The following is a 19,006-nucleotide window of genomic DNA, read 5'->3' on the forward strand; positions in this document are numbered from 1 at the left end:
TGTCTATGTTCTCCATTAGTAACACCCTCAGCCTCTGTCTATATCCTCCATTAGTAACACCCTCAGCCTCTGTCCTCCATTAGTAACACCCTCAGCCTCTGTCCTCCATTAGTAACACCCTCAGCCTCTGTCCTCCATTAGTAACACCCTCAGCCTCTGTCCTCCATTAGTAACACCCTCAGCCTCTGTCCTCCATTAGTAACACCCTCAGCCTCTGTCTATATCCTCCATTAGTAACACCCTCAGCCTCTGTCTATATCCTCCATTAGTAACACCCTCAGCCTCTGTCCTCCATTAGTAACACCCTCAGCCTCTGTCTATGTCCTCCATTAGTAACACCCTCAGCCTCTGTCCTCCATTAGTAACACCCTCAGCCTCTGTCTATGTCCTCCATTAGTAACACCCTCAGCCTCTGTCTATGTTCTCCATTAGTAACACCCTCAGCCTCTGTCTATAACCTCCATTAGTAACACCCTCAGCCTCTGTCTATGTTCTCCATTAGTAACACCCTCAGCCTCTGTCCTCCATTAGTAACACCCTCAGCCTCTGTTCTCCATTAGTAACACCCTCAGCCTCTGTCCTCCATTAGTAACACCCTCAGCCTCTGTCCTCCATTAGTAACACCCTCAGCCTCTGTCCTCCATTAGTAACACCCTCAGCCTCTGTCTATAACCTCCATTAGTAACACCCTCAGCCTCTGTCTATATCCTCCATTAGTAACACCCTCAGCCTCTGTCCTCCATTAGTAACACCCTCAGCCTCTGTCTATATCCTCCATTAGTAACACCCTCAGCCTCTGTCCTCCATTAGTAACACCCTCAGCCTCTGTCTATGTCCTCCATTAGTAACACCCTCAGCCTCTGTCCTCCATTAGTAACACCCTCAGCCTCTGTCTATGTCCTCCATTAGTAACACCCTCAGCCTCTGTCTATGTTCTCCATTAGTAACACCCTCAGCCTTTGTCCTCCATTAGTAACACCCTCAGCCTCTGTCCTCCATTAGTAACACCCTCAGCCTCTGTCCTCCATTAGTAACACCCTCAGCCTCTGTCCTCCATTAGTAACACCCTCAGCCTCTGTCCTCCATTAGTAACACCCTCAGCCTCTGTCCTCCATTAGTAACACCCTCAGCCTCTGTCTATATCCTCCATTAGTAACACCCTCAGCCTCTGTCTATAACCTCCATTAGTAACACCCTCAGCCTCTGTCTATATCCTCCATTAGTAACACCCTCAGCCTCTGTCCTCCATTAGTAACACCCTCAGCCTCTGTCTATATCCTCCATTAGTAACACCCTCAGCCTCTGTCCTCCATTAGTAACACCCTCAGCCTCTGTCTATATCCTCCATTAGTAACACCCTCAGCCTCTGTCTATATCCTCCATTAGTAACACCCTCAGCCTCTGTCTATAACCTCCATTAGTAACACCCTCAGCCTCTGTCCTCCATTAGTAACACCCTCAGCCTCTGTCCTCCATTAGTAACACCCTCAGCCTCTGTCCTCCATTAGTAACACCCTCAGCCTCTGTCCTCCATTAGTAACACCCTCAGCCTCTGTCCTCCATTAGTAACACCCTCAGCCTCTGTCCTCCATTAGTAACACCCTCAGCCTCTGTCTATATCCTCCATTAGTAACACCCTCAGCCTCTGTCTATAACCTCCATTAGTAACACCCTCAGCCTCTGTCTATATCCTCCATTAGTAACACCCTCAGCCTCTGTCTATATCCTCCATTAGTAACACCCTCAGCCTCTGTCCTCCATTAGTAACACCCTCAGCCTCTGTCTATATCCTCCATTAGTAACACCCTCAGCCTCTGTCTATAACCTCCATTAGTAACACCCTCAGCCTCTGTCTATAACCTCCATTAGTAACACCCTCAGCCTCTGTCCTCCATTAGTAACACCCTCAGCCTCTGTCTATATCCTCCATTAGTAACACCCTCAGCCTCTGTCCTCCATTAGTAACACCCTCAGCCTCTGTCTATATCCTCCATTAGTAACACCCTCTGTCTATGTCCTCCATTAGTAACACCCTCAGCCTCTTTCTATGTACTCCATTAGTAACACCCTCAGCCTCTGTCCTCCATTAGTAACACCCTCAGCCTCTGTCTATAACCTCCATTAGTAACACCCTCAGCCTCTGTCTATATCCTCCATTAGTAACACCCTCAGCCTCTGTCCTCCATTAGTAACACCCTCAGCCTCTGTCTATGTCCTCCATTAGTAACACCCTCAGCCTCTGTCTATATCCTCCATTAGTAACACCCTCAGCCTCTGTCTATAACCTCCATTAGTAACACCCTCAGCCTCTGTCTATAACCTCCATTAGTAACACCCTCAGCCTCTGTCCTCCATTAGTAACACCCTCAGCCTCTGTCTATAACCTCCATTAGTAACACCCTCAGCCCAGTGGACCAGAACACTGAATTGGTGCTGCTGTATATAGGTCAGATATATACCCGTTAGCCCTTTCCCTTACATCTCTAGTAAACTGATCTCTTTACATCCATCACTATGTACATGTCGTTACCGTGTCTTCCTATGGGAGTGGTATGTATGATGTCTTAATGGTGTGTATGTGTGGTTGTGTTGTAGGTCATCTAACAGTGAATCACCATGGGATAGATGGAGTGCACCAACTGTCTATAAAGAGACAAGGTATGACCTTGATTATATGACCATCCCTATAGGACATATTAGTCTTTATTTTACAACACAATGCCTTTAATCATTGACTAACATTATCAGCATAATGCTAGAAGTATGTTAGAGAGAGGAAGGAGAGAGAGGGAGAAAATACTAGAGACAGAGAGAGAGAGACCAAAGAAAGAGCGAGAGAGAGAATGAGAGCGAGAGAGAATGAGAGAGAAAGAGAATGAGAGAGAGAGAGAATGAGAGAGAGAATGAGAGAGAGAGAGAGAGAGAGAGAATGAGAGAGAGAGAGAGAGAGAATGAGAGAGAGAGAGAGAGATAATGGTTAACTGCAGTTTGACTAGAAGGGGAGGAGAGGTCGGTAAGGTAACACTATAGTACAGAAGTGTCAGACCACACCTGTCTTAGCCAGTAAAGCAGCCAGAGAAATATAATCCCTACCATTCATCTACCTATCCTCTGGAAGGGGGAACGACTTGCAGAAGGAGACGTATGTAGCTTACTACAGATGAGAAGTGACTAAAGTAATGTTAAAGAGACTTGGAGGAGAACAGAGCTAGGTGTGTTTCTTAGAAATCTGAAAGGTTAGCTGGTTGACTATTGGCAGACAGAGACACTCTTTACAGGGAGACGTACAGCTTAGCATCACAGTTGAGAAGGGACAAGTTAAGAGACTTGGATGAGAACCCACTGGGCACACACTGGTTAAATCAATGTTGTGTCCACGTCATTTCAATGACATTACATTGAAGCAACGTTGAATAGACGTTTGTCACGTTCCTGACCTATTTCTGTTAGTTTGTTATATGTGTTAGTTGGTCAGGACGTGAGTTTGGGTGGGCATTCTATGTTTTCTGTTTCTGTGTTGGTTTATTGGGTTGCCTGGTATGGCTCTTAATTAGAGGCAGGTGTTTGGCGTTCCTCTAATTAAGAGTCATATTTAGGTAGGCGTTGTCACAGTGTTCGTTGTGGGTGATTGTCTTCCGTGTCTGTGTCTGTACACCACGCGGGACTGTTTACGGTTTGTTCGATTTGTGTAGCCTATGTTTCCTATTCGTGAGTTCTTCTTGTTTTATGTAAGTTCGTCGTCTAGGTCTGTCTACACCGTTTGTTGTTTTTGTTAGTTTAGTCAAGTTCGTGTTTTCTTTAATAAATTATGTGTTCAAACGTTACAACGTTGAATTGACGGCTGTGCCCAGTGTGGCTATTGGAAGCCATTCTGTAGAAGTGGGTGTTCTGACTGATATTACTGTCTCTTTGTCACAGAGACCCAGAGCCTTCAATGGACCGGTGAGTGTCACCTTATGTCTTACAAAGCAACATGTTCATATCTCTTCATGTTTCCTCATGTCTGTCACAGCATACCTTCACATTGTCTGCTGTAATCTTCACAACACTCTCTTTGTTACTGTGCTTAAGGAAGGGATAAGTGGAGCGGGAACCTAATGAATGTTATAGTTGGAGATACCTAAGCTAGGGCTTCTATGATAGTAAGGAATCTATTGGTAGTAAGATATGAAACCAAATACATGTGATATTTTGGGACACTAAAGATATATGTAGGACACACTGTGAAGGTCATAGCACATACAGGTTATCCAGGAGAAACTGTGAGGGTCATAGTACATACAGGTTATCCAGGAGAAACTGTGAGGGTCATAGCACATACAGGTTATCCAGGAGAAACTGTGAGGGTCATAGTACATACAGGTTATCCAGGAGAAACTGTGAGGGTCATAGTACATACAGGTTATCCAGGAGAAACTGTGAGGGTCAGTACCTACAGGTTATCCAGGAGAAACTGAAGGTCATAGTACATACAGATTATCCAGGAGAAACTGAAGGTCATAGCACATAGATTATCCAGGAGAAACTGTGAGGGTCATAGCACATAGATTATCCAGGAGAAACTGTGAGGGTCATAGCACATAGATTATCCAGGAGAAACTGTGAGGGTCATAGCACATATACACTGCTCAAAAAAATAAATGGAACACTTAAACAACACAATGTAACTCCAAGTCAATCACACTTCTGTGAAATCAAACTGTCCACTTAGGAAGCAACACTGATTGACAATAAATTTCACATGCTGTTTTGCAAATGGAATAGACAAAAGGTGGAAAATATAGGCAATTAGCAAGACACCCCCCAAAACAGGAGTGATTCTGCAGGTGGTGACCACAGACCACTTCTCAGTTCCTATGCTTCCTGGCTGATGTTTTGGTCACTTTTGAATGCTGGCGGTGCTCTCACTCTAGCGGTAGCATGAGACGGAGTCTACAACCCACACAAGTGGCTCAGGTAGTGCAGTTCATCCAGGATGACACATCAATGCGAACTGTGGCAAAAAGGTTTGCTGTGTCTGTCAGCGTAGTGTCCAGAGCATGCAGGCGCTACCAGGAGACAGGCCAGTACATCAGGAGACGTGGAGGAGGCCGTAGGAGGGCAACAACCCAGCAGCAGGACCGCTACCTCCGCCTTTGTGCAAGGAGGAGCACTGCCAACGCCCTGCAAAATGACCTCCAGCAGGCCACAAATGTGCATGTGTCTGCTCAAACGGTCAGAAACAGACTCCATGAGGGTGGTATGAGGGCCCGACGTCCACAGGTGGGGGTTGTGCTTACAGCCCAACACCGTGCAGGACGTTTGGCATTTGCCAGAGAACACCAAGATTGGCAAATTCGCCACTGGCGCCCTGTGCTCTTCACAGATGAAAGCAGGTTCATACTGAGCACATGAGCACATGTGACAGACGTGACACAGTCTGGAGACGCCGTGGAGAACGTTCTGCTGCCTGCAACATCCTCCAGCATGACCGGTTTGGCGATGGGTCAGTCATGGTGTGGGGTGGCATTTCTTTGTGGGGCCGCACAGCCCTCCATGTGCTCGCCAGAGGTAGCCTGACTGCCATTAGGTACCGAGATGAGATCCTCAGACCCCTTGTGAGACCATATGCTGACACATGCACATTTGTGGCCTGCTGGAGGTCATTTTGCAGGGCTCTGGCAGTGCACCTCCTTGCACTAAGGCGGAGGTACCGGTCCTGCTGCTGGGTTGTTGCCCTCCTACGGCCTCCTCCACGTCTCCTGATGTACTGGCCTGTCTCCTGGTAGCGCCTGCATGCTCTGGACACTACGCTGACAGACACAGCAAACCTTTTTGCCACAGTTCGCATTGATGTGTCATCCTGGATGAACTGCACTACCTGAGCCACTTGTGTGGGTTGTAGACTCCGTCTCATGCTACCACTAGAGTGAGAGCACCGCCAGCATTCAAAAGTGACCAAAACATCAGCCAGGAAGCATAGGAACTGAGAAGTGGTCTGTGGTCACCACCTGCAGAATCACTCCTGTTTTGGGGGGTGTCTTGCTAATTGCCTATAATTTCCACCTTTTGTCTATTCCATTTGCACAACAGCATGTGAAATTTATTGTCAATCAGTGTTGCTTCCTAAGTGGACAGTTTGATTTCACAGAAGTGTGATTGACTTGGAGTTACATTGTGTTGTTTAAGTGTTCCCTTTATTTTTTTGAGCAGTGTATTATCCAGGAGAAACTGTGAGGGTCAGTACCTACAGGTTATCCAGGAGAAACTGTGAGGGTCATAGTACATACAGGTTATCCAGGAGAAACTGTGAGGGTCATAGCACATACAGATTATCCAGGAGAAACTGTGAGGGTCATAGTACATACAGGTTATCCAGGAGAAACTGTGAAGGTCATAGTACCTACAAGTTAGCCAGGATAAACTGTGAGGGTCATAGTACCTACAAGTTAGCCAGGAGAAACTGTGAGGGTCATAGTACATACAAGTTAGCCAGGAGAAACTGTGAGGGTCATAGTACCTACAAGTTAGCCAGGAGAAACTGTGAAGGTCATAGTACATACAAGTTAGCCAGGAGAAACTGTGAGGGTCATAGTACCTACAGGTTATCCAGGATATCCAGAGTTCAGTACCTGGTGAATGTATAATATAGTACTAATGGAAAGAGGGAGACCCAGTAAGAGATTTAGACCAAAGCAGCTGTATTATCTATCTGTATTGAATCTAAGGTTACCCCCCTGACTGTTGTGTTGAGCTCTGTATCAAACCTCTCTGGTACAACTCATAGACACACCATTACAGTCTGTCCATACCAGTATAGTCTGTCCATACCAGTATAGTCTGTCCATACCAGTATAGTCTGTCCATACCAGTATAGTCTGTCCATACCAGTACAGTCTGTCCATACCAGTATAGTCTGTCCTCTGTAGCAAGCCTCTCTCGTACAACTCTTAGACATACCAGTATAGTCTGTCCACACCAGTATAGTCTGTCCACACCAGTATAGTCTGTCCTCTGTATCAAGTCTCTCTGGTACAACTCATAGACATATCAGTATAGCCTGTCCATACCAGTATAGCCTGTCCATACCAGTATAGTCTGTCCTCTGTATCAAGCCTCTCTGGTACAACTCATAGACACACCAGAATAGCCTGTCCATACCAGTATAGTCTGTCCTCTGTATCAATCCTCTCTGGTACAACTCATAGACACACCAGTATAGCCTGTCCTGTGTTTTTCGGTCCCATTCTATCTCTGCTATGTTCTATTTCACCCCATAATGACACACTGTCTGATATACAGTATTATTTACTCTAGTTCTAGCTCCTACTCCAGGACCTTGGACAGTTCTGCCAACCAGAGACCCACGTCACCAGACACCGAGTCCAAGAAGTGAGTGAATCATGAGAAGGATAGGAGTAGAACTTTAGAAGTACAGTGTTATACCAGTTACTCTAGTAATGATGGTTACTATGTGAAAGTTATTATCAACGTGATGGTTACTATGTGATGGTTACTATCAATGTGATGGTTACTATCAATGTGATGGTTACTATAAATGTTACTACTATGTGATGGTTACTATGTGATGGTTACTATGTGATGGTTATTATGTGATGGTTATTATCAATGTGATGGTTACTATCAATGTGATGGTTACTATGTGATGGTTATTATCAATGTGATGGTTATTATCAATGTGATGTCTACTATGTGATGGTTATTATCAATGTGATGGTTACTATGTGATGGTTATTATCAATGTGATGTCTACTATGTGATGGTTATTATCAATGTGATGGTTACTATCAATGTGATGGTTACTATGTGATGGTTATTATCAATGTGATGTCTACTATGTGATGGTTACTATCAATGTGATGGTTACTATGTGATGGTTATTATCAATGTGATGGTTATTATCAATGTGATGGTTACTATCAATGTGATGGTTACTATGTGATGGTTATTATCAATGTGATGGTTATTATCAATGTGATGGTTATTATCAATGTGATGGTTACTATCAATGTGATGTCTACTATGTGATGGTTCCAATAAGTACATCTCGCTGACCCCTCTACTCCCCCCTTCTCTCTCCTCTGAAAGGGGTTTTGTGTATCTGAAGGAGTACGTTAACGCTACAGACCTAACCAAGCACAACACCAGAGACAACGTTTCTGACTATGTAACGTCTAGTTCTACCAGCTATTCCCACAGCAGCCCCTCCTCTTACACCAGGTAACAATACTTTGACCACGTCACACTTTGAAAATAACTCCTTGGCCCTTGTTCAAATCTGAAGGAACACAGATAGGTGTAATCAACACAGCAGCAGGAACACAGATAGGTGTAATCAACACGGCAGAAGGAACACAGATAGGTGTAATCAACACGGCAGAAGGAACACAGATAGGTGTAGTCAACACAGCAGCAGGAACACAGATAGGTGTAGTCAACACAGCAGCAGGAACACAGATAGGTGTAATCAACACAGCAGCGGGAACACAGATAGGTGTAATCAACACAGCAACGGGAACACAGATAGGTGTAATCAACACAGCAGCAGGAACACAGATAGGTGTAATCAACACAGCAGAAGGAAGCTACTAGACTAGATGGGTGGAGTGGGGTCATCACCATATTCAAATCGAACTGTATTTTACACCAATCCAAACTGTACTTACACCTATCCAGTTCCTTCAGATTGGCAAATAAGTGGTATGGACACCAAGGTTATTATAGTAAATCAAAACTCAACTAAAATAAAACTAAAATTGGAAAAACGATTTAGTAAACTAAAATAAAAACGCAACATTTGAAAAACAAAAAGTTGAGACGGCACGGCACCACATCAGACTGTCACTTTGAAGTTGGTCGTGTGAAACTATTATCTTTGACTGAAACTATTATCTTTGACTGCAAAACAATTCAATAAAAACCATCATAAATTAAGTTAGTTTTAGTTTTTTCCATCTAAATTTTTGCCAAAAACATAAAAACGAGGCTTTCAAGCTCTTTTTTTCCCCTAATGTGGTTTGAGCTTCTGAATCTGGCAGGTAGATGCCGCTGTTTCAAATAGGCCTATCTTGTGCATCACTGTCATTAGTGATCACTAGCTAACAGGGAAGAAATCCGAGGGCGAGCACGGAGCGTAACTGGGCCAAGCTACAACAGCTTGTGAAGTTGCTGGAGCCGAGGGCGAGCACGGAGCGTAACTGGGCCAAGCTACAACAGCTTGTGAAGTTGCTGGAGCCGAGGGCGAGCACGGAGCGTAACTGGGCCAAGCTACAACAGCTTGTGAAGTTGCTGGAGCCGAGGGCGAGCACGGAGCGTAACTGGGCCAAGCTACAACAGCTTGTGAAGTTGCTGGAGCCGTTCTCAATCCACACACGACCAACTTCAAAGTGACAGTCTGATGTGGTGCCGTGCCGTCTCAACTTTGAGGCACACCTGCAGTCACTACTAAGACAGTTGGCACAGGTCCTCCTGAAGTCACTGCGGGAGCGTTTTGCATGCATACTGAACCACTGTCCAGCCGGAGGGTCAACCTGGCAGTGTATTAAGTACCTGCGGAAATACCTGGAAGAGGTAATGGGGCATGTTTACAGAGTCACCTCCCCAGTTCTGACAGGTAAACGACAGATGTTTATCCAACACTATGGCACTGGATCTGGTTTCTGCCCCTGTATCCCAAGAGTTATAAACCACAAAATCTTGTTCTTTTGAAGAGAAAAACACACACTGGCTGGCAGGCTGGCAGGCTGGCAGGCTGGCTGGCTGTGAACTGATAGATTTGTGAAGAATGTTTTTGGTGCTGTAGTTTCAGCTGTTTCTATTAGAACCTTTTGAAGGGGTTAGTCAGTGACACACGTTTAATGAAGTCATGGCACATTTGACATGTTATGTAATATTAGTTGTTTTTTCCTCTCCTGTCAGATAAAGGTAGAGGTACATGATTCTTCTTACATCTGCTACTAAAGCTAAAAAATTGGTGGATTGGTGTAAACATGGGCAAGAGTTTCTTTCCACCATATTTCTTGCACCAGTCTAGAGGCACTTAACCTTTAAATCCAAGTCACATTAGGATTGATTTATAATGTAAACCTAACCAAACCTATGTCCAGGCCATGTATGTAGTCTAGTGGCCAAAAGCCTGTATTAACATGGGCAGCACCATTGAGAACTTTCACCATTTTTATTTAGTTAACTGAGTGGGACTTCCAACTTATTTGACTCATCTCTCCTGGCATGACCTGATAACCCGGTCGGCATGGCCTGATAACCCGGTCGGCATGGCCTGATAACCCGGTCGGCATGGCCTGATAACCCGGTCGGCATGGCCTGATAACCCGGTCGGCATGGCCTGATAACCCGGTCGGCATGGCCTGATAACCCGGTCGGCATGGCCTGATAACCCGGTCGGCATGGCCTGATAATGCCGACCGGGTTATCAGGCCATGCCGACCGGGTTATCAGGCCATGCCAGGAGAGATCAGTCAATTAATTTTCCTGGTGTAGAAGAACATGGATTATTTCAAGATGGAGACCTCAGACACCATCACGACACAGACCCAGATGGTGTCTATGGTCCTGGTCCATCATGACACAGATCCAGATGGTGTCTATGGTCCTGGTCCATCACCATCATGACACAGATCCAGATGGTGTCTATGGTCCATCACCATCATGACACAGATCCAGATGGTGTCTATGGTCCTGCTCCATCACCATCATGACACAGACCCAGATGGTGTCTATGGTCCTGCTCCATCACCATCATGACACAGACCCAGATGGTGTCTATGGTCCTGCTCCATCACCATCACCATCATGACACAGACCCAGATGGTGTCTATGGTCCTGCTCCATCACCATCATGACACAGACCCAGATGGTGTCTATGGTCCTGCTCCATCACCATCATGACACAGACCCAGATGGTGTCTATGGTCCTGCTCCATCACGACACAGATCCAGATGGTGTCTATGGTCCTGCTCCATCATGACACAGACCCAGATGGTGTCTATGGTCCTGCTCCATCATGACACAGACCCAGATGGTGTCTATGGTCCTGCTCCATCATGACACAGACCCAGATGGTGTCTATGGTCCTGCTCCATCATGACACAGACCCAGATGGTGTCTATGGTCCTGCTCCATCATGACACAGACCCAGATGGTGTCTATGGTCCTGCTCCATCATGACACAGACCCAGATGGTGTCTATGGTCCTGGTCCATCACGACACAGATCCAGATGGTGTCTATGGTCCTGGTCAATCACCATCATGACACAGACCCAGATGGTGTCTATGGTCCTGCTCCATCATGACACAGACCCAGATGGTGTCTATGGTCCTGCTCCATCACGACACAGACCCAGATGGTGTCTATGGTCCTGCTCCATCACCATCATGACACAGACCCAGATGGTGTCTATGGTCCTGCTCCATCACCATCACGACACAGACCCAGATGGTGTCTATGGTCCTGGTCCATCACCATCACGACACAGACCCAGATGGTGTCTATGGTCCTGGTCCATCATGACACAGACCCAGATGGTGTCTATGGTCCTGCTCCATCACCATCATGACACAGACCCAGATGGTGTCTATGGTCCTGCTCCATCATGACACAGACCCAGATGGTGTCTATGGTCCTGCTCCATCATGACAGACCCAGATGGTGTCTATGGTCCTGCTCCATCATGACACAGACCCAGATGGTGTCTATGGTCCATCACCATCATGACACAGACCCAGATGGTGTCTATGGTTCTGCTCCATCATGACACAGACCCAGATGGTGTCTATGGTCCTGCTCCATCATGACACAGACCCAGATGGTGTCTATGGTCCTGCTCCATCACGACACAGACCCAGATGGTGTCTATGGTCCTGCTCCATCATGACACAGACCCAGATGGTGTCTATGGTCCTGGTCCATCACCTTATGTATTACTGCCCCCCAAGTGGTAAGAAGTGACCCCCCCCTCATAAAAAACTATAGACCTACAACATATAAATGGCTCTTAGCCTCCCACCCATTTAAAACTGAAACTAAGTTTACAAACAAAATATAAATGTTTTTTATTAAACTGAAACTAAACTTCAAGTAAAACTCTAAAAAGGAATAGACATACTAACTAATATTAAATAACAAAACTATAATAACCTTGATGGATATACATACCGTTTTGGCTGGAAACTTGTATGTACAGGCTTTGATGGAATAGAGCTGTGTCCCATGCTGAACACGTCTCTCCCCCTCTACAAGGACTACCACGACGTCTGCCTGTACGTACTGTGGAGAGCAGGTGGGCAACGATGCCAAGATCACCATCGAGCACCTCAACATCTCCTGCCACCCGGCCTGCTTCAAGGTAACTAAACCTGGTTATTATCATGTTAAACTCTGGTTATAATCATGTTATAGGTTATACACGTAGACCCTGTATCAGCTGTAAAGGTTGTGGTAGTTGTGAAAAGGGTTGTTTCAGTGGTATAGCAGCTGTGTTGCTAGCAGGTAGCATCATTGCAGACTAGAACTAAGCATTCATATAGTCTTGGCTGTGCTACATTAACAATATGCTATGTTGTCGTTGCAGTGTGGTGTTTGCAGTAAGCCAATGGGAGACTTTCTGTACAACATGTTCCTGCACAAAGGGACAGTCCACTGTGAGAGCTGCTACACCAACGTCTTGTAGATTGCTTCTTCCCCTTGTCTCCTCGTCTCTTTTCCTTAAAATGGCCACAGAGGTGACAAGACTAGATGGCTGATATAACTGCTCTCTCCTATCAAGACCTGTCGTCTGCTAACAGACAGGGGACACTGCACCTTTAATTTGACAGGAATTTCCATGTGTCACATTTTGTTTTCAGACCTTTGTATGGGTCATACTGAATTGAATGAGGTTAACACTGAAATACTATGGCAGTTATTCTATGGTTTAGGGTTGGTAAAGATAATAATATGATCATATTACTGATATAGTTGAATCTTCCGTCCGTTTCAATGGCCACTTTTTTTGTTGCCTTTTTCTCCTTTAAAGGCCCAGTGCAGTCAAAAAACATGATTTCCTGTGTTTTATATTTCCACAGTATGAGGTTGGAAAAATACTGTGAAATTGTGAAAATTATGATAATTCCCTTTTAGTGTAAGAGCTGTTTGAAAAGACCACCTGAAATTTCAGCCTGTTTTGGTGGGATGGAGTTTAGGACTGTCTGGTGACATCACCAGGCAGTATATGTTAATAGACCAATAACAAATAGAGTTTCAAACCTCTCTGCGAATAACAGCTAGTTTTCATGTTAGATATCCCTCCCATTAGGCTCGTCCAGTTAGGACTCAGACCACTCCCAGACAGTCCTAGCTAAATTCTTGCTTGAGAAATTGCTCTTTGCTAAGAAGCAATTTTTTATTTTTATTTTAGACCATTTTAATTGAAAACAATCACAGTAAGATACTTAAATTGTTACCCAGAAATGGTTTGACATTGAGATATATACGGCTGCATTGTACCTTTAATGTTGTAACTTGGTGAACGTATTGTGAAATATGAAGATACTGTATGTAAAAGCCTCTAAATATTATTATGACAAGATTTAACTGGGAACTGGATATGTAGATTGGCAGTTGGGTACAATTTTCTACTTTCAGTCTTGACTATATGCAAAGAAAATAACTACCGATTTTCGATCAAATTTTTATTTTTTAAATTGTCTTTGACGCTTTGACTCAGAAAAACAATAAAATTGATTTATATAAACATGATAAATATAGAGTATAAAAAATGTTGTACATTATTGAGTGTTGAAAAGACAAGTATTTGGTGACAGGTTTGAGATAAAACATTACTGTAACTTGGACACACATTAGGCCCTTTTGTGCCACAGATGAGGCTACCAGGCACCTCAAGTGGACAACATTAAAAAGCAGTACTGTGTATATATATATTTTTGTACATCTTCTCTATCCTTTACAGTCTACACTCCCGATAGTTCAGTATCAGTTCATTGATTCTTATTGCTGGTCCACATCTCTCTGGTTTGCGGATCCACTTTGGCCACGCCCCCACTGGTTAAGGGGTGCAAGTTTCTAGACAAATAGATGGCTTTCTTTCCTTGTCCTCTTTCTGTCAAAAAACACTGGCAATAAGGAACTTTCTCAGTTACCTCTGGCTCTCCTACTGTATGTGGTTCTTCCGCAGAGTAGGGTTCGACTAGTTATGCCTGTCCTCTGGCTCTCCTACTGTATGTGGTTCCTCAGCAGTGTAGGGTTCGACTAGTTATGCCTGTCCTCTGGCTCTCCTACTGTATGTGGTTCTTCAGCAGTGTAGGGTTCGACTAGTTATGCCTGTCCTCTGGCCCTCCTCATAGCCAACTCCTGGATGTGATGCCAGAGCAGTGCAGGGTCTGACTCGTTACGTCTGATGAGAGACTCCAATCCTTCAGCCTGATCTAAGCTCTGCCAGTAGTCCTGCGGCCACATCTGGACCCAGCTGAAAAAAACACACAGAAATACGGCTAATAAGCACAGCAGTTTATTTGAAATGTTAGGAGAAAAAAAACGCTTGTGTGTGGATGGTAAGACATGTTAAGACATGGTAAGACATGTTAAGACATGGTAAGACATGGTAAGACATGGTAAGACATGTTAAGACATTCAATGGAGGAATATTTCTCAATGTAAACTGTACACTGTCATAATGTACTATAAGGTTAAAGCCTTTATTTCTGAGACTGGTGGTGTCTACCTGTCATTGATGTGTAGATCCTGACGGTCTCCAAACCCTGGGCTGGGTAGAGGACATCCCATATGAGAATTATTGGCCATCTTAGGCTGGGGGGGCGGGCTCTTCTCTGGGGCTTTCCTATAAGCCCGTTCAGCTGCCAGTCTGGTATTCTCCTGGTCACAGACATAGCACTCAAAGCCGTTGAGGTAGTTGGGTTTGCTCATGTCGTTCACACCCCACTCCCTGCTCTCCAGTGCCTCCAACAGGCCAACGTTGGTAACGTGGCTCGGCTTCTTAAACTGTAAATACTTAGCATACTCTTCATCGTTCTCATCCAACGCCTTGAGGAACTTGGCTAGGTCCTGAGGTGATGGGAAGTCATCAATAAGGATGACAGAGAGGTCGTTGGGCATCCAGTCAGCTACTGATGAGGAGCCGCGGTAGACTGGTACACAGCCCTGGTGGAGAGGGCGCCATAGCTTCTCAGTCATGTAGTCCTGGAGGAAATCAAATGAAATCCAACTTTATTTAAAGTGCATTTGAAATTACAACACGCTTTACAGTTAAAACAATGAAATGACAGAGACAAAAATAAATAAAACGGCAATACGCTATGAAAGTAACCAGGAAGTGACTACGCCTTATAGTTTGAACGTTAAAAAAAAAGATTTCATGGATCTTCAAATGGGCAAAATTGTAGCGCAAGAGTCTTCATGCAGTAGAAGTAAATCCATCCACAAACAAATCCTTTTTTAGATCCTGAACAAAAAAAATAACAATTTCAAAATTTACTGAATTACAGTTCATATAAGGAAATCAGTCAATTGAAATAAATAAATGAGGCCCTAATCTATGAATTTCACATGACTGGGCAGGGGCGCAGCCTAGGAGGGCATATGCCCACCTAGGCTGGGGAGCCAGGCCAAGCCAATCAGAATACGTTTCCCCCCACAAAAGTGCTTTATTACAGACAGAAATACTCCTCAGCTCCACCCCTGATGATCCCGCAGGCGAAGAAGCCGGATGTGGAGGTCCTGGGCTGTCGTGGTTTCATGTGGTCTGCGATTGTGATGCCGGTTGGACGTACTGCAAAATTCTCTAAAACGACGTTGGAGGCGGCTTATGGTAGAGAAATGCACATTCAATTCTCTGGCACCAGCTCTGGTGGACATTCCGGCAGTCAGCATGCCAATTGCACGCTCCCTCAAAACTTGAGACATCTATCTGTGGCATTGTGTTGTGTGACAAAACTGCACATTTTACAAGGAGAACCTGTTTAATGATCATGTTGTTTAATCAGCTTCTTGATATGCCACATCTGTCAGGTATATAGATTATCTTGGCAAAAGAGAAAAGCTACCTAACGGGGATGTAAGCAAATATCTGCACACAATTTGAGAGAAACACTCAAACTTTTTGTGCATATGGAACATTTCTGGGATCTTTAATTTCAGCTAATGAAACATGGGACCAACACTTTACATGTTGCGTTTATATTTTTGTTCAGTGTACCTTTTCAATTTGTTTAATATAAAGCGACCTTTTATTTGACATAATGATGATGGGGAGAAAGTTACAGAGGAACAAAGATCCCCCCCCCCCCCCAAAAGGCTAACCTCTCACCTTTATCAATAATACGGGAGGTTAACATTTTTTTTCCTTCCTCAAACTTTTTCACTCGTAAATGTTCACGATAAATTCATGATTTTCCATAATTATGGTAGCATCCACATTCACGTAGAAGTGTTCGGAAACATCTTCTATTCTTATTTCAAATAAAAGTGACTCCAAAATGACACAATACATTATTCACCATTCAGTTCATATTGTATAAGAAAGATTAATACAAATAAAAACACACAAAGGATGTCTAAAACAACAATCAAATCATTAATTGAAGGACAAGCTAAAAAACACGAGTTTCAAACATGACTAAAAACCTAAATTGTCTCTATCACTCCCTTGCTCCTCTCACTCCCTCCTCTCTCTCTTACCTGACACAGGCCGTTCTCCAGGGCCAGGTGGAACTTGTAGCGTGCCGTGAAGCTCATAAAGCCGGCGTCCTCCCCTGTGGCCGTGCTTGTGTCCTCCAGGTACTGAGGGAGGGGCTTACTGTTCAGACATTTCCCATACGAGTCCACCTGGAGATGGACACGAGAGAGAAAGAGAGAGAGAAATAAATAGCAAGAAAGAGGGAGTGAGAGAGAAAGAGTGGGTGGGGGAACAGGGAACAAAGAGGTAGTTGGGAGAAAAGTTAAGACTAAAGGGCTCAATTCACACAAATGGTTGCTAGTCTGCCAAATCATTAGATAATAAAAACCAGACAACATTCCTTTATATCAAAACATCTAGGCTAGGAGGGAACACATTCCATATCACTGTACCTCTATGTACTTCATGAGTTTCTGTACGTATCTGTCCCTGTCAGAGGGGACGTCACAGTGTGACTGCATGTACATGATGGGGGCCAGACCCTCTCTCCTCCAGTGGTTCTTCTGCTCCAGAGACACGGCTACAGGCTGGAGCAGGTATCCCAGGGAGGGCAGCCACTGCAGGGTCAGAGGGTAGTCTGAGCCTCTCCTGAAGGTGGCTGTGGAGTTGAACATCCAAAATGAACGAAGGGAAATGTATGGTTTATTAAGGCATGTTGCTTTGAGAAAAATAAAATTCAAACAAAGCTTTGATTGCAAATTATATTCATTAAAGTGAGTGCTGTCCTTTGAGACTGCATCCCCAATAACACACTATTCCCTACATAGAGCCCTATGGGCCCTGGTCAAAAGTAGTGCACTATGTAGGGAATAGGGTGCTATTTGGGGCACACTTAATTTTTTATGTGAGCGACTGTTGGCTCCATGTACCCTTTACTTTATTTACACACGATAAGAGTTGACACGCTGTCATCCTGTACCGGTGTAGTTAAACAGCCTGATGCCTGGGCTGTGGGACAGCACGTAGTTGTTCATGGGGGACTCCTCGTGGAATAAGGCCCAGGTCTGGTGAGAGGGTCTGGGAAGAGGAGCCTCGTAGGCCCTGAAGTCTGTCCCATAGAAGATGATGGAGGAGGTACGTCGGTACAGTTGAACCTATAGAGATTTAGGATGGTGCTAGTTTATACATATCCACATTGTAGTCAATACAAACTGAAATCCATGGTCATGAAAAAGACATGGGGCTATTATTAATAACATATTATAAACTACATGTATTAACAGATCACAAAGAAAACACTAGCCTGGTCCCAGATCTGTTTGGTGTGACAATGGCCATAGCCATAGGAATTGGCAAAACAGCACACACAGATCTGGGAACAGGCTAGGACAACACACAACAGTATAAACCCTTGGAAGACCTAGCTATAATACTAGAACCACAAACCTTCCTATTGCGTGTGACCAGACAAGAGGAGGTGTGACAGTCGATGCGTTCTGTGTCTCCGGGGAAATGAGGGAAGAGTCCTCCACTCCACCACAACAGGATGGGCAGGTCCTTGTTGCCACGTGAGTCATTGTTGCCGGGGCCGCGGTAGGAGGCAATGGAAGAGAACTCCATGTCAGACAGTGCACTCTGTGGTTGGAAGGCCCCCTGATCTGCATCCACGGGGTCCCCAACGTTAAGGGGGTCCTGGGACCAGGAACAGGGCAGGGTGGACAGGAGACACAGCAGCCCCAGCCACACACAGCAGGGCACCAGCCTGGCCCCCAGCCTCCCCTCCACAGACATCTGAGAACCATTATATAGATCTGACATCGTGCTTTTATTTGGATTCTGTCTGCTTGTAAACTGCACACTAGTCAAGTATAGAGCCATAGTCTATGGATGTTATTGGCCAATAGATATGCTTCATGCTGGCATGCAATAGATGGCTCTGGTCTGTCCATACATGGTTCACTTACATGATAGCTAAACGGTGATATTTCAGTGTATACAGCCACTAAATATACTGATCTACTGTAGCTAGCCACCCAGCTACGTCAAAGTACGGATCAAAGCCATCTCTCTGGCTGAAACAACCACTTTGTGGGACACAATCAGACATATTACAAGGGTCATAATACACCGCACGTATTCTTACCGTTATCATTAGAATAAACACATGAATGTAGACGCGTTCTTCTCTCTTTTTCTCTCTCTCTCTGAACTCAGGAATTTCTTCTGGAAATGTGTACTTGGGTGGGGAGAAAAAAAGGGGGAGGCAGCAAATAAAGGGAAATAATCTGGGCTCTTCCTCTAGTATGCGTCTCCACGCCAAATCAACTTTTAATGCATCACTACCATCTACAGGTC

At 44.7% G+C, this 19,006-nt stretch overlaps 2 protein-coding genes across 5 annotated transcripts in view; one reads left to right on the top strand and one right to left on the bottom strand.

Annotated features, from left to right (window-relative positions):
* Nucleotides 1-13,584, top strand: part of LOC129827354 (mucin-2-like) — a 44,690-nt gene extending 31,106 nt beyond the window's left edge. For all 3 annotated transcript variants that reach the window (XM_055888124.1, XM_055888123.1, XM_055888125.1), the window contains 6 exons: nucleotides 2,596-2,658; nucleotides 3,919-3,942; nucleotides 7,297-7,371; nucleotides 8,089-8,220; nucleotides 12,262-12,367; nucleotides 12,593-13,584. In XM_055888124.1, coding sequence (XP_055744099.1) covers nucleotides 2,596-2,658; nucleotides 3,919-3,942; nucleotides 7,297-7,371; nucleotides 8,089-8,220; nucleotides 12,262-12,367; nucleotides 12,593-12,691 — 499 coding nt within the window. In that variant the 3' untranslated portion in view covers nucleotides 12,692-13,584. The remainder of the gene's footprint in view (nucleotides 1-2,595; nucleotides 2,659-3,918; nucleotides 3,943-7,296; nucleotides 7,372-8,088; nucleotides 8,221-12,261; nucleotides 12,368-12,592) is intronic.
* A 92-nt stretch (nucleotides 13,585-13,676) lies between these two features.
* On the bottom strand, nucleotides 13,677-18,949 carry fut11 (fucosyltransferase 11 (alpha (1,3) fucosyltransferase)). Of its 2 annotated transcripts, XM_055888127.1 has the most exons (7): nucleotides 18,795-18,949; nucleotides 18,098-18,442; nucleotides 17,631-17,805; nucleotides 17,104-17,309; nucleotides 16,714-16,860; nucleotides 14,741-15,216; nucleotides 13,677-14,485 (listed from the first exon to the last, which is right to left on the bottom strand). In XM_055888127.1, the coding sequence occupies exons 1-7, from the start codon at nucleotides 18,801-18,803 to the stop codon at nucleotides 14,335-14,337; spliced, it is 1,509 nt and encodes a 502-aa protein (XP_055744102.1). In that variant the 5' UTR covers nucleotides 18,804-18,949; the 3' UTR covers nucleotides 13,677-14,334. The 2 variants fall into 2 exon arrangements, with proteins under 2 accessions (XP_055744102.1, XP_055744101.1); XM_055888126.1 differs by having other exon boundaries at nucleotides 18,098-18,949.
* Between the last annotated feature and the right edge of the window lie 57 nt (nucleotides 18,950-19,006).

This window comes from Salvelinus fontinalis, chromosome 29 (assembly GCF_029448725.1).
Source record: "Salvelinus fontinalis isolate EN_2023a chromosome 29, ASM2944872v1, whole genome shotgun sequence".
Taxonomy (NCBI): domain Eukaryota; kingdom Metazoa; phylum Chordata; class Actinopteri; order Salmoniformes; family Salmonidae; genus Salvelinus; species Salvelinus fontinalis.

What these genes read in the sequence shown, in the direction of transcription:
- fut11 (XM_055888126.1), bottom strand. Translation starts at nt 18,529, where the DNA reads ATGGCTCTATACTTGACTAGTGTGCAGTTTACAAGCAGACAGAATCCA. An exon ending in CAGGCTGTTTAACTACACCG is followed by an intron (nt 17,310 to 17,630) that starts GTACAGGATGAC and finishes TCAACTCCACAG; the next exon opens with CCACCTTCAGGAGAGGCTCA. An exon ending in TGGAGAACGGCCTGTGTCAG is followed by an intron (nt 15,217 to 16,713) that starts GTAAGAGAGAGA and finishes GATTTCCTCCAG; the next exon opens with GACTACATGACTGAGAAGCT.